We start from the raw sequence: 15,960 nt of genomic DNA on the forward strand, positions 1-15,960 counted from the left end.
TTTTAATTTTTTGGTGTTGTTTAAAAGCTACTAAGGTGCCATTATAACATGACTGTGTAATCATATGTATTGCATCTGTACTGCATGTTGGTCGCTGCAATCCAGAGTTATCAGGCTTCAGTGCAGTGCTTACAGGCTCTTTACAAGAATCAGATCATGTTACGAGCACACGAGAAGAGTTCTGCCGCTTTGAACTTCTGATGAAGCAGCATTATATAAATGATTAATAGGATGCCGATCACATTTACTGTTTTTGCATTGTGATGTATCCTACAAAATATCATTGCACCCCTGCAATTATGTGTTTTTTAGCATCAGCTAATTTTACTATTAACACAATATAATCATTTTGTCATATGTACCGTATTTTTCGGACTATAAGCCGCTACTTTTTCCCACATTTTAAACCCCGCGGCTTAAACAACGAAGCGGCTTATTTATTAAATTTCCTGTTTTTTTTCCCGTTTTCACAAACTTCAAGCCAAAAAACTGAACCCCATAACATTAGACCAATGAAATTTCCAAACGGAAACGAAAAAAACGCACCTCACCTGTGTTCTGAGCTGCACGGCATCGGGAGAAAAAAGGTTTTTTTAAACGCACGACGATGCCAAAAGACTCTCGAGAGAAATTGTTGTGAAAGGAAGGAGGAAGACTGTAAACAATGACTAGAGCTCGCTAACTCCAGTTGCAACAGAAATCATATAAGCACAGACAGGTTTCCAAAACTCGTGCTTTTTTATTTCTTGGGTTAGGGTAAGGGTTAGGGTTCTATATCTTGGCAACAGAGTTACGGGTTAGTCAAAGAAACTAAGAAATGAGCATCAGGAAATAATAAGGACATATTCCTCTGCCTTGCACACATGCAGTAATACCGGAAAAATGTGGTGTCAGCCTATTCCCAAAATACCGCTCTGCTCTTAAAGGAGCCACAACATATTTCACCCGTGTGACAGACACTGTCGTTAAAGCCTGTGTAAAGTTAATTAGTTTCAATGTAGACAGGTGCGGCTTATTTATGTTTAAAATAAAAATCTTTGTCAAATTCAGTGTGTGCGTCTTATATATGGGTGCGCTTTATAGTCTGGAAATTACGGTATTTCTGTTGCATAAGATGAATTTGAATGATGAAAAATAAAAACAACTATAGAAACACGTCATAATGTTGTAACTGTAAGGTTCAATTAATGCATTAATGCATAAGACTCAGAATGCCATACTTAGATAGGAGTAAATGTTCTACACATCCTTCTATAGCCATGACTGGATGATTCCTAAGATTTTAAAACTGTTCTGATAAATAAATAACATCCACTTCAGAAGCAAAACAGTATGGTTTATCAATGACAAGTCCTAATGAAGACACTAATAGCAACTCCATACTGTGTCCTGCAGTGGTGAGCTTTGATACATCTTATCTCACTGTCTGGTTCAGGATGACTTACAACTCAAGATATGCTTCATTCCTCTCCAAAGCTTAACACAGCTTAAACACTCATGCAATACTAGACTGTTAGTATGCTAATATTATTTCACTTTTTTTTAAAAAGCTTCCACAAGAGACAGATATAGGAGGACCGATATATTGTGCATCAGGGAATTCACAATGATGAACACGATTAGTGAAACTGAACATCTGCTGATGCAAGGGGTCAGCTTTCCATTGACACTGATGGAATGATAGGTGCAAAAAGGCAAACCTGATCCCACCTCAATGTTCTTCAATTTCATGTTTAGGTGAAAAAGGTTAAGGTGTGATCGGCAAAACCTCTGCGATAACATTTTTCACATTATTATTATTTTAAAATTAAATGATACGACTGAAGTATTCATATGTTTGCATCATGTATTTCTTAACCTAAATCTAGTTTTGATTCATTTGTAATTTGATTATTTTGTTGCGGGGTCATGTGCGCCAACACTCCATTTTTCTACATCTCTCCTGCACTTGTTTCTGATCTTTTAAATGGAAACTTGGTCTTGCAACACTTTAGTACAGGTGTGTTTTGCTTTTCTAATCATCGTGGATTATTTCATGTTTACAAAAAGTAAATGCAATGGATTATTAAAGTATACTATCATTGCTGAACAGATAAAAACACAGTCCCTTGTTAAACAAGCAGAGGACACAAGACCCACGGTTCTCAACGTACTGTAAGTCTGTTCCCACAAGACCTTGAAGCATAGCCATGGGACACCAGGATTTTCTAACTTAGTTGTAATAGAAACTACAAGCCACGATTTAGTTTATATTTAGTTTATTTCTAAATAAGTGGCATCTAAGGACAATTTTATGGTAAAATTGGTTCAATGGACAAACATTTCAGAAACTATTCATCTATATTAGACATTATATAGTATAGATTAGTCATATTATAGTATACATTTTGAATACCGTCCCTAATTGTAAAAATAATGCATATTGAGTAAAGTTAGAAAGGTCCCTGATCATGAATTATATAATCAAAACACAGCTTAAGTTGCCATTTCCCAAAAAAAATAGAATAGAATGTTCTTCCCAACCAGGCTCGGCATCACTTTATTGTTTATCCAATTTTTCTATTTTCCACTTGCAAAGTCGTAATTTTGCATGAAGTTATTATAAAGTGGTGTTAAGTTATGAGGTGTAATTAAGTCTCACTAAATTGAGTACTGCAAATTAAATATTGACCCTTACTGCAGAAAATCTCAATCTACAAAGAAGCTCATGAACAGGAAGCTGAGAGAATCAAAGGAAGGAAAGAGAGCCTGTTTCCACACACTAGCCCCTTTACATACCAGGATATGGGCCAGGTTATATATGGTGCCGTTTTGGGAGATGATTAGGGGAATTTCTTGTTATATCTGCATTGTTCTTCAGAGCTGGTGCATATTATGATCACTGTTTATTATTTGTTTAAGCATACCCAAAGGAAACACCGGAGGATATACCGTATGTGCACGAACACCTCCGGATCCAGTTATTCTTTTTCTAGGATTTACTTTTGGACTGTAAATCCACCACACCTTCCTTAATGGAGTCAGTGCATTTGTCAGTTTTTAACCCAGATTATAATATAAGAGCAAAAATGTCTAACAACATTATCATGAATCTTAACATTGGGATTTTTGTTATGTGGCATGCATTCAAACCAAATCAGTCTGTTGCTGTGGTGTAACAACTGATAATGTAGAACATTTCTCTTCTCATTACAACCAGCACCAGCCCAAAATAATTACCATAGACTGCCTGCCAGGACCAGCAAGATACAGACAAGTCAAAACCAATCACTTATGGAAGCCAAGATCCTGTACTTTAGCTGCCTTTGCCAAGTTCTCATTCTGATTAATAGTTGCAGCATTTCTTCAACTTCAGGTCTTCTATTTCATGTTGCTTCAGGCTTGGATTGCTGAAGGTAAGCACAGCTTTGAACAAACCCTAAACAAACGTCACGGTCCATGGCAACAGTGTGCAAAAAGACAGACTTCACAGTCAATTTGTATTTCATGCCATGCAAATAAAAGCAAGTATTAAACTGGCCTAATCCAATCATTCTTGGTTATACAACTGCTCTTTCCCTTTATGCTCTTTTCCATCTGTAAAATGTGAATTGTTTTAAATAACCACACTGCACATTTAACTTTATGCAACATAGCCACTGCAATTTGTTCATAAATATTGTTATTTCGAATGCACTGGTTATGTAACATAGCTCCTGCAATGGGTTATATTTAACAATTTAATTGACACTTCTGTCCAAAGATAAGTCTTTTACATGAGAAAGAGTATGATCCAAAAAGGCAAAACAGTTTGCACAAGCGTCTTTACAAGTGGAAGTCTTTGGCCATTTAAAAAAAAAAAAACGCAACTCTTTGTATCTACAGTACAGACCAAAAGTTTGGACACACCTTCTCATTCAAAGAGTTTTCTTTATTTTGATGACTATGAAAATTGTAGAGTCACACTGAAGGCATCAAGGGCTATTTGACCAAGAAGGAGAGTGATGGGGTGCTGCGCCAGATGACCTGGCCTCCACAGTCACCGGACCTGAACCCAATCGAGATGGTTTAGGGGTGAGCTGGAACGCAGAGTGAAGGCAAAAGGGCCAACAAGTGCCAAGCATCTCTCTGGGAACCATTTCAGGTGACTACCTCTTGAAGCTCATCAAGAGAATGCCAAGAGTGTGCAAAGCAGTAATCAAAGCAAAAGGTGGCTACTTTGAAGAACCTAGAATGACATTTTTCAGTTGTTTCACACTTTTTTGTTATGTATATAATTCCATATATAATTCCACATGTGTTAATTCATAGTTTTGATGCCTTCAGTGTGAATCTACAATTTTCATAGTCATGAAAATAAAGAAAACTCTTTAAATGAGAAGGTGTGTCCAAACTTTTGGTCTGTACTGTATGTTCACGCTTTCACACATTTAATGATAATGTAAATGTTTCTAGTACTTGTTGTGAATTGCCATTCCCTAAAGATCAACAACAAAAAAATGCAATCATGTAAAGAAAAGTTAAATATACTTTTTTTTTCCCATTTGATCTTAAGAAATAATTTACACTATTGGAAATGCTGAGAAAAAAACATCAAGCAAATATTAGCTTCAATACAGAAAACAGTGTGATGGTTATGCTTGAGGTTTAACAGTTTTTGTAGGTTTTTGTGATTGGTTTGTATCATATACTGTATGTTACATTTTATAAACATTTATTATATATATTGCCTTTCAGAGATCTCAGTACTGACATAACAGTGACATTTATTATACTTTGGTTAATAGGTTGCATGAAGCTTTACAGGGATAATGAAGGAGTGCTGTATCGGAAAGTCAGGAGTTCAAGCCCCTGTATCTGCAAGTTGCTACACTTGGGCACATTGAGCAAGGCCCTTAACCCTCTATGCCCCATCGGCTACTGTAACATGGCTGACCCTGCACTCTGACCCCAGATTCCCACATCGTTGGGATATGGGATATGAGACGAAATAACAATTTTCCTGTAGAATCAATAAAGTATTCAGATATTCAACATCACAAACTTACAATCTGTTATTGATCAGGTACTTAAATTCAACAATGGCACCAATACTAGGCATACACTTTTTTCACACATTTTGTATTCATTGCTTGTGGTATGCTCAAGTCTGTAAAAACATCTGATGTTTTATATTAATAATCATTTTCTCTTTTTTTTTTTAAACCTCTTTCTCTCTCTTGATTTATTTAGTCGAGTCTAAATGAAAAGAGCAATGCCTCGGAGCAGTCAGTGTTCAGCTCTCTCTAGCTTTGTATTCTGGGTAGCTCTGAAGGAGGAAAATCAAAGAGAGGTATTGGGTGACAGGGTGCCCAAGCTCTGTGTGTGTGTGTGTGTGTGTGTGTGTGTGTGTGTGTGTGTGTGTGTGTGTGTGTGTGTGTGTGTGTAGCAATTGATTGAGAGCTTTAATGGCTTTGTTAAAGAGTCACATACACACAAGAACTGTTTGTGCATGTTAAAATGAAGTCTTTACACTGACTCACAGTCACAGAAATATGCTAGCTCACACACACACTAGCCATGACAGGATAAAGTATGCTACACCCCACTTTCACACCTACCCCCCTTTCAACACACGCCCAACGCTGCCCTGCCTTGGCCTGCAGGTATGTGAATCTCTCTCCCTCTCTTAAAAACACACCCATACACACACATACAGTACCTTTAGGGTACACATTTGGCACTGAAAGGCATTTTCTTGTGTTGAAACAAGGCAAGCCCATGTGCTGTCATCGAGGATATGAGTCAAGATGAACCATTCACAAGCAAACAAACTCTCTCTCTCTCTCTCTCTCTCTCTCTCTCTTTCTCTCTCTTTCACACACACACAAACACACACACACCTGTCAAAAATGTTCCAACCATAGTTTTTAGAGGTGCTAGAGGAGCCTTTTCCTGGCCCTTGTAAAAGCTTTGTACCATACTGACTTCCAAGTGTAGCCATAGTGATAAGAAATGTTTATACAAACAAGTGACCAACCGTGTGCATATACCCGCAAGGTCAGAACGTCTCCCACATGCAGTAATGTACTCAAGTCTGTCACTTAACATTTTTAGACATTTTGGTTTTGCACACCTATTGCATACCGACTGCATTTGTATAATTCAAGTTGTCTAAATTAGGTATGATAGCGATACAGCAACAAAAACAAATAAATGTCTCCATCAGATTTAGAAGAATTTGTCTTCTAAGGTTGTAATACTATTGCTAATGCTATATATTAAGATTTAAATAAACAAATTTAATCCACTATCTTAAATTATGTAGAATGAGTGTGAGCCATTGACCTTGTGATTGACATGATTCAATCAGGTTATTAGAGAGCAAGTGGTATGATGCATGGGGTCTGGCGTTTGTCAAAATCCCTACTTGATACCCTACTTATAATCACACTTTTGATGTCACCCAAATGAGGATAGGTTTTCCTTTTGATTCTGGTTCCTCTCAAGGTTTCTTACTCATAACATCTAAGGGAGTTTTTCCTTGCCACAGTTGCCATGGCTGCTCATCAGGGATAAATATGTTGTGAAAAGCGCAATAGAAATAAACTTGACTTGACTTGATTAGTTTCCATTTAAGTAATCTCTCTGCACTAAGAGACAAACTACAGTAAATACCAGTGACTGTCACTCGCTAGAATAAATGCAGGGCCATGGGTATTATTATGGACCTTCCTTTTCAGTACCTTAGTGGTTTATTTTGTGACACAAAAGTAGCAGGTTGTGACTGTTGTACCCTCTAAATTTGCGTGTTTTGAGAATTTCTTGCATGTTCTTTGTTAATGCTTCCTACAGACTGGATGATTTTAGCAATCATATGTTGTCATTACAAATCACACAACATGGATTGAATAAACTTGGTTATGAAATCTATGTAAACTGTACGATAATGACACCTATTGAATCGTAGCCTATGACAAAAGTTATATTGCTTTTTTTTGGCTAGTCAGGAGGTGTAAATTGCAGAATTTCTGAACTTTTTTTGCAAAAGACAATTGCCATTTACAAATCTCCCACACAGTACAATGTAAGACCACTGTTTAAGAGCCAAAACCAAAGAAATCACCATGTTTTTCTAAGATATCTTTCATCTGTGACAGCCCAGAATTGTACAATGTATCCCTGACTAGCATTTTATTGGCTAGTCAGTAGATGTACATTGTAGAATTTCTAACACTGTCAGAAATTGTCAGAAAGATCACGACAACTGTCATGGTTGAACCTCTCACACAGTACAATGAAAAATTTTGAAACCACAACCAAACCAGTAACCAAGATTTTTTCACTGGGACCTCTTTCGTCCAGGACAGAGCCAGCTGATGACTACACACTGTGCATGGTGTAAATGGGGTGTTATTGTGGTACTGGACATTTGGTCGCTCCCACAATCTTTCTCCCACCCTCTCTTTCACACTTTCCCTTGGTGGTTTACACAAATAGGCTACACACTCTCTCAACCACCTTCTCTCTAAAAAAAAAAACAGAAGTTGTGCTATGTGTCTCTCTCCCTCTCCCTCTCTCTCTCTCTTTCTCTCTCTCTCTCTATGTCGCCAAGTCTCTCTCTCTTATCCTGCCATCCGTATGGTCAGGAACGTGGGCAGTTGAGGAGAATTTGGGGAATGAATCATAACCTGACTCATACAAACTACCTCAAATATGCAGCCAGTAAAACTACCGTTTCTCCACAGATAAATAATAATTAAAACAATTGAAATACTATTTCTGTTCATTCTTTCGCCCTTAGGGATTTATAGCTATATTTTATACCATTTCTTTTATTTAGCATTTTAATTATTGTGGTATTTGTGCATGAAAAACCCCAACTGGATTTGTCTCAAGTGAGTACATTTTTTTAGTTGATTTTTGCAATAACGGCTAAAACATCCTAATGAGTAGTACATGTTCAGGTATGCATATTAACGAGCTATTAATGTTAAAAAGGCATCCTAATTGCCACTTTGAGATTTCAATAATCACATGCCAATATGAAAAAATAATACAGTGAAAAATTGTATATATAACAACCTACATTTTTGGGAAGTGTTTCAGAGTAAAACATGGTTTTATTACCTCACAATACCCTCCTCACTTATAGATTAATTGATGGACCAACGTTCACCAGGGCATTAAAAAGAATAATAATGGCTTAGTTGGTAAGGACTTTGAATCCAAAGGTCACAGCCACACCAAGTTAACACTCCTGGGCCCTTGAGAAAGGCCCCTAACCCTATAGCTGCTTAGGTGTATGATTGAGATAAATGTAAGTCGGTCTGAATGCTGTCTGCCAAATGCAATAAATGTAAGTGTAATAAAACTAAAGTAAAATAGTAATAAGAATCTGAAAATTCAATAATATAATATCAATTAAAAAAAAAAAGTTAAAAGTAAGAAATCTGTTGCTTATGGTCATTTAGTTTAGTTTAGAAAATAATTTCTAGTTGTCTTTTTCTTTTTTCTTGAAGGGTGCATGCAGATGCAGAAAAACATTTATTATATATATATATATATATATATATATATATATATATATATATATATATATATATATATATAATTTTTTTCTTGTTATTTATTTGTGTTTTTTTTATTTATATTTATTTTTTTCTTTTTTTTTTTTAAATACTGTTATTTGATTTTTTTTCTGCATCTGCACGCATCCTGCCAGGTGACTCCAAAAAACCCCAGAAAAACAACTCCAAACGCAAAACCAAGCACCTGTTTGCATCCCACATAATAAACACGTTATCAGAAACATGGCCTTACATTTTTTTATCAGTCGGATCGAGTTGTCTGTGCAGAGCGAGGGAGAACCCGAACAAGCTGTTCTTCTCCCCTTTTTTCCTGATCACATTTTCCGTGTCCAGGTTGAAGGCGGAAATTAAGACGCATTCCAATAAACAGATGAGACACAAGGTAAGGGTCCGGTAACGCGTCATGTCCATGCACGGAAAGTCTCAGCAGTGTCTTCAAAGTCCGCTCCTCTCTTTCTCCGCCTGTGGAGCGCTTGTGCCTGGTTCTCCAAAAGCCCTGCTGTTTCAGACCATTCACTCAAATCTATAACAGAAGGGTTTTTTAGTGTTATGGTGTGGGAAGGATCGTGGTGACGAGCTCTCCCTCCCCTTTTCTGCCCTCCCTTCATCCCTCGGTCCCTCCCTCTCTCTCTCTCTCTCTCTCTCTTTATTCCTAGCGCCATTTCTGAGGGACTCCACCCAAAAGTACCAAAAGCCACGCACCCTTTTTTACCTGCGAGAACTTCCGGTTGCACCAAAAGCAACCTCAGGTGGTAACTAAAAACTTTGTTATATGTTTGGTTTCCTTTGAAGCTAAACTACCTAGAAAGAAGTATAGGTGAGAATCCAGATCTCCCAGGAACGAGTTTAAACGCTTCATATTAAAATGTAATAATAGAGTAGGCGTATACACACCCTTTCTGTGTTCTTGTTACTTTTTCTAGGTATTTTGCCAGATGTTAGAAGACCATCTGTGCAACTTACAAATCAAAGAGTAAGTGTTCCAAAAACATGTGAAATCTTAGCCCTAATTTTTTAGTTACTCAATTATTTTCCGTAAACCAATTGATCCCTGTCAGAGTTGTGATAGATCCAGAGCCAATTCCAGAAACTTCTGTATGAGTCAGGAATAAACCCTGAATGTAATGCGAGTTCATCCCAGCACATTATGCACATATACACCAAGCACCTAGGACCAGTTTAGAGTAGTGAATCCGTTGTTTTTGGAGGTGGGAGAACCGAAATAAAAAGAAAATTCCAGACCCATTAACTTTGATCAGCATCAAACTTTGGATCATGGAGAGGTGAGGTGACAATACTATCAGCTGCACAATATTTCTGCCTTGTTTTAACATGGCATTCTTGTTTTAACATGGCATTCTGCAACACGTAAGATGTTGAGGTTTTCGTTGGGAGTGACGACAATGGACAGGATTAGAAATGAGTTTATTAGAGGGGCAGCGCATGTAGGACGTTTTGGAGACAAGGTGAGGGAGGCGAGATTGAGATGGTTTGGACATGTGCAGAGGAGGGACATGGGGTATATCGGTAGGAGAATGCTGAGGATGGAGCTGCCAGGAAGAAGGAAAAGAGGAAGACCAAGGAGGAGATTTATGAATGTGGTGAAGGAAGACATGCAGGTAGTTGGGGTGAAAGAGGCAGACGTAGAGAACAGGGGGGTGTGGCGACCCCTAATGGGAGCAGCCGTAAGAGGAAGAAGAAGAAGAAACGAACATCAGAATATTCCAATAGATTTTTTTTTCTACAATACTTGTTCTCAGTAAATGCAAAAAAAATAAATGCATTGGACCTGCAGGTGTGTTATTGTAAACAGCACTATCTAAAACAATCTTAACTGATTTTGTTGAATCATAAGTCAATCAGAACCAAACAGATGCAATGTACACCTGTGCTGGTTGATGCTGTTTCATATATCCGATATAAACGTTAAGGGAAACCAGCTAACTGATCAGTTAAACAAATGACATCTCTACATGATATTCTGACTAAAGACAATACACAGCCTGGCAGGAAATGTTTTCTAATGGAAACAGGACATCACAGCTGGTAGCATATTGTTAACAAGAGTCCACACGTGACTTTGAAGTGGGACAAAACGGTATGCTAAGCACTTAAAGGGCCCTGCAATGGATATAAACTCTCAACTTTATGCTCTGGTAGCATTATGTTTAGTGTAACAGTACAGCTCAATTTAATAAAAAATCAGAGGTCATTCAAAACAGTCATTTATTGCTTTAGTTTGCACAAATGGGGAATTATAGAGCTAGGTCTTTATTTACAAATGTACAGTGCAAAGTAGGAATATCTACAGAGGTGCATGGCATTGTGCATGGCATTTCTCAACCTATAATATTTGAGTATAGAGGCAGTATATAAGTATATAATGGTATATATTGTGGTATAATTATATACATGGGTATTAACATAGTTATAATATTATATAAGTATAGAAAGTACATTGTATTTAGTAACTCATTAAACAGTAACTACAGTGTCTGTACTCGGACCTACATATCAAAGTATGCATAGAAAAAAATTTCTCTGTAATCGCTGAATTTTGGCATTCTGTATTAATCTGTTTTTCAGACAAGTTTTTATGTAATGTACTCTAAAGTTCATTATATAAAACATTAGCTTATAATTGCTGCAAACGTACCCATTACATTTTAGGTATCTACTGTATGCTACTGCCTGATCTTACAGTTTTCACATTATATTCACCATACTGATTGGATATCGTATTACATTACTGAACATGTTTACCTGACCTTGTTCTAATTGCACAATAATCCACATCTGGATTTGCACTCCTTTTAGTGTCTGTTACCTGCAAGATTTCCATCTTAGATAAAAAAAACACAAGTGCTCTTTTTAAATAAGGCTGTTTAAATGAGCTGAGTCCTGAAGCAAGGTCGCTCTCTAGCTGACTAACCCCAATTAAATTTGCAGATAATGTTGCCAATTTCTTGAATGGATTATTCATAATAATATTCAAATCATAGATCAGATTAATGAAAAGCTTTTTGCTCCTTGTGTACCTGCCCATTAGGGTTGTCAACTTTTTCATTAAAACCTCAGTAAAATTACTTTCAGTCTGACAGCAAAATATCAGATTGGAGAAAAATAGATTTCACATGTCCAAGTCTGAAAACAACAAGGGGCAGTGAAACAATGTAAGCTTTGTGTCCACCTACAGCAATAAATCTGCCCTCCTTTTATCCCAGCCACCGAGGGTGAGTAAGATACAGAGTGAAAAAGAAAAAAGGAGAAAGATGCACAAAGAAAAAAAGAAGTAGACAATTGGATTATTCATTTGGGTTACAAGAACAAATACAAATCTGCACATGGAGGTTTACACAAGTCCATTATGAAGAACATGAACAAAAAAAATCATGCTTGTAAGGAGGAACTTTTTCTGTGCATAACTCAGTCTAAGGTAGTTCAGGCACATGACTTTGGTCAATGTAAGTCATTTTTGATTTATTTATGTAAAAGCATCGGATCTTTTGTAGTGCATGTAGGCATATGTTACAGTAATGTCAGTGATGCAGAGTAGAACATAAAGATTGTATGTAACCTACTCCGAGAGTCAAAAGCCCAGATGTTTATAGACTGTAACTGTTCTCACTATTCGTTTCATAGACAAAATCAAAAGGTACAGAGTGGCAATAAAAAGGGGAAAAATATTAAACATATGTCTCACCAGATGTTTTATTCACCCTATGTTTAAATGCAATTATGGGGCATTTGAAGGACAAAAAAAAACACAGTTCAGCCTGTAGACAAGATTTCAGTTATTATATTATTGTTATTAGTCTCTGCTCAGAAATGCAAACCTCCGCAAACTTCTAATAGCACTGGCTCACTAAAACTGGACAGTTTAAGAAAAAAATCATCGCTACCTAAGTTTAACTATCTATTTTTGTTAAATCTGTGCCCAATGTAGCACTATTCTGTGTAAACTGTACAAGCTGTTCACAGGAGTTTGTTCAGCACTTTCTAAAATGGTCGAACGGATTCATCATCCAAACGAAAATACGCCAAGTCAGCGGGATCACGTTTTTCTTCATTTTGATTTTTAGTGCGAACACTAAGATCTTGACCTGCATTGTTTCAGTCATCACTCTGATGCAAGATGATTGGCTGACTGGATAATTGCATGAATTACAAAATTATATTATAAAGTTTAATTTATTAAAATTAGGTTTTAGAATAATGTTTTATTCTTTTTTCAGGAGGGATAATACATAAACTGAAATATGTGCACGCGCACGTGGAGTGAGTCGTGATTGAATATTTGAATTAGCCTCCATGTGCACGCCCTCTGTACAGTACACTTGTCATCCGTCCACACGTCAAGTGTTCCGTCCTAGTGTTGAAATCCAATGCTGCAGGCTATGACTGTACAGCACACTCAGGCTGGGTGTGACCTCAATTAAAGCCAAACACTCCCTTATTGACATCTCTCTGTCTCACTTTCTTTCCGTCCCTCATTCGCGTTTCTTCAGCTTTTCCTTCAGTCTTGAAATTGAGTCTTCTTTTTTCTTCTTCTTCTTCTACGTCCTCCTTCCCCTCTTTTTGATATTTTTTTCCTCTCCCTTATTGACATCTCTCTGTTTGTATTTCCTCTGTTCCTGATTTGCTTACTGCAGCTTATATTTTGAACAAAGTATTTGACTTAAGTCTCTTTCTTCTTCTTCTTCTTCTTCTTCTTCTTCTTCTTCTTCCTCACCCCCCCCCCCTTTTTTTTTGACAGTCTTTCCTCTCTCTCATATTGACATCTTTCTGTCCTTCTTTTCCTACATTCCTCATTTGCATTCGTCAGTTTATATTTTGAAAAGAGTTTCGGAAATGTAATCTCCTCCTATTTCTTCTTCTTCTTCTGCTTCTTTTTCCTCTTCTTCTTCTTCTTCTTCTTCTTCTTCTTCTTCTTCTTCTTCTTTTCTTCTTCACCTTCCTTTCCCTATTTTGAGATTTTTTCTTCACTCTTATTGACATCTCCCTGCTTGATTTTCCACTGTTCCTGATGTTCTTACTTCATTTTATATTTTAAACAGGGTATTTAAATTGTGTCTGTTTCTCCTTCTTCTTCTTCTTCTTCCCCCTTCCCCCCTTTTTTGACATTCTTTCCTCTTTCATATTGACATCTCTCTGTCCTTCTTTTCCTCCATTTCTCATTTGCTTTCTTCAGCTTATATTTTAAAAAAGAGTCTCGGAATTAAGTCCCCTACTTCTTCTTTTTCTTCGTTCTCTTCTCCCTTTCTCTCTGCTTCAAGCTTCCTCTTCCAAGCTGCTTTATCACAAATAATATAGAAATCTGAAGAACGAGCCTGGTTTCCTGATCAACATATTATAATCATGTAAAATGCTCGTTGTGATTGAAAGATGTAATTATGATGCTGTTCCAATGGTAGGACAAATTAAAAAAAGAATCATAACTCCAGTAAACCTACCGCCACTCCCAGACTACCGCAACCCCACCCCCCACCCTACACACACACCCACCCACACACACACACACACACACACACACACACACACACACACACACACACACACACACATACATTCATACATACACCTCCCCACCCATTGCCACACTTACAAACCTTAACACGGAACTAATATGACTCTGATTGCTGAGTGACAGGAGCAGTTGTATAATTAAACCTCTCAGCCAATCGTTTATGGAGTATTGACTGTATTGATCCTGAGACTCTGTATGTATAATTCATGAGGCCTGGGTGTCGAGCATCACCAAATAAACCGAACCAATACGATTTAACAAGCAGTTAAATTCAGTTTTATAGTGCGCAGCTGTTAAAGCTGTTTATCGGGAGTCAAGGAAGGTTATCTGTAAAGAGGCACTATAAAGGCTTTATTATAGTTTCATTTACAGCAAATTACATCTTTATCTTTCTGTGTTAAGATTGACATTTGTATGTAATTCCCCAGTCCTGAGTGTGTATGGAAGCACATTATACCGTGTGTAAAAAAAGAGAGTATTGATCTTTGTCTTGTTCTGCTCCCCTCATTGATCACTGACAATTGATCGACATTTCTCACGTGACTACTTAAGACTATTGGTTATCAAATGCCTCCCTACCCCCACCAACCCCCCAATCCCCACCCCCCCCCCCCACACACACATATATACACACACACACACACACACACACACACACACACACACACACACACACACACACAGACACTTCCCATCTGGGACACAGAAGGAACTATTCTCCCACAAGATTTATAATATTTATCATATTATTTAGTTTAGCTGAAGCTTTCCTAACAGTGCCAAATAAGTGCCATAAAGCTACATTATGAAGACTATTTATTTAAAGTAGCAAAAGGTCCTTTCTGCATGACCACCTCCACTGTAAATGCACATGTGCCCTTGTGTTAATAGTTCTTATATCCAGTTTTATGTCTGTGTTGCCCTACAATACGAACAGGAGAAAAAAATGATCACATACCAATTTATAGCACATACAACAATAATCCAAAGGGAGCTGAAGCAGAGATAGTTTTACAAAGGTGTGGCAGTACCAGTTGTTAGTGCTGGCTTGATTCTTAAGATATTATAACTAAGTGTCTGGAATAGAGGGGTGTTACTGTGTGTCATACTAATCCTACCAACTCATAAAAATGCAGCAAAAATTGTTTGAGTCTGTTGGGTTTTCTGAGATTTGAGTCTTCATTCACAGGCAGTCTTTTCAGAAACCCAAATCCTGAAACATCTAAAAAAAAATAATAAATTAAAATCGAACCTCACCATACTTTCTATTCCTTTTAATAGCTTTGTTAGCTGCTGGGTGCTAGTTATCTCTCCAGCTACCAACCAAAAAGAGAGTAAATGCTAGCTCAAAAATATTTACAGTTGGCTAGTGTTGCTGTGATTGACAGGGGTGGAAGACTATAACTTCCCACTTAGACACTACGGCTAGTTACACTTTCTTGCGTTCTTGGCCGCAGGTGGCCATGGAAATGGGATTTGAATTCATTTCATTTTTATGGCTCATATATCACAGGCACAGCACAAGTCCATGTGAATGGTTTTATTCAATTTCACCATATATTTTTGTATGCTAAGCAAAAAGCACTGCTTTTCTTCTCACTTCGACGAATGATGGATATATTGCTTTGTGAGAAGATCTTAAGTTATCACGATATTGTATTTCTACCACATTAACCACCCCTTCATGGATCACCACATAAGAGCTTTCACGTTTCAATAAATTTAATCCGACTTAGACTGTAGTTACTAGAATTAAGTGTGTGTCTGTACATAAGTGTGTTTTGTACACTGTGTGTAAAGAGGCGTTTTTCATAGTGTGGCCCTGTAAAAGATCCTAATAGGTCCTAAAGGTGGTAATAAAGCTCATGTGGTGGCATGGTTTTA

The 15,960-nt window shown here is 37.3% G+C and overlaps 1 protein-coding gene across 3 annotated transcripts in view; it reads right to left on the reverse strand.

Annotated features, from left to right (window-relative positions):
* The window catches only part of itga6b (integrin, alpha 6b), a 33,497-nt gene extending 24,334 nt beyond the window's left edge, over nucleotides 1-9,163 (reverse strand). For 2 of the 3 annotated variants that reach the window (XM_083522947.1, XM_083522949.1), the window contains exon 1: nucleotides 8,782-9,157. In XM_083522947.1, coding sequence (XP_083379073.1) covers nucleotides 8,782-8,960 — 179 coding nt within the window. In that variant the 5' untranslated portion in view covers nucleotides 8,961-9,157. Of the gene's footprint in view, nucleotides 1-8,781 lie in introns of all 3 variants that reach the window. The other variant, XM_083522948.1, reaches the window with a different exon arrangement.
* Nucleotides 9,164-15,960: the final 6,797 nt, after the last annotated feature.

The sequence above is a fragment of the Silurus aristotelis genome, assembly GCF_946808225.1.
Source record: "Silurus aristotelis genome assembly, chromosome: 20".
In the NCBI taxonomy this organism is placed as follows: domain Eukaryota; kingdom Metazoa; phylum Chordata; class Actinopteri; order Siluriformes; family Siluridae; genus Silurus; species Silurus aristotelis.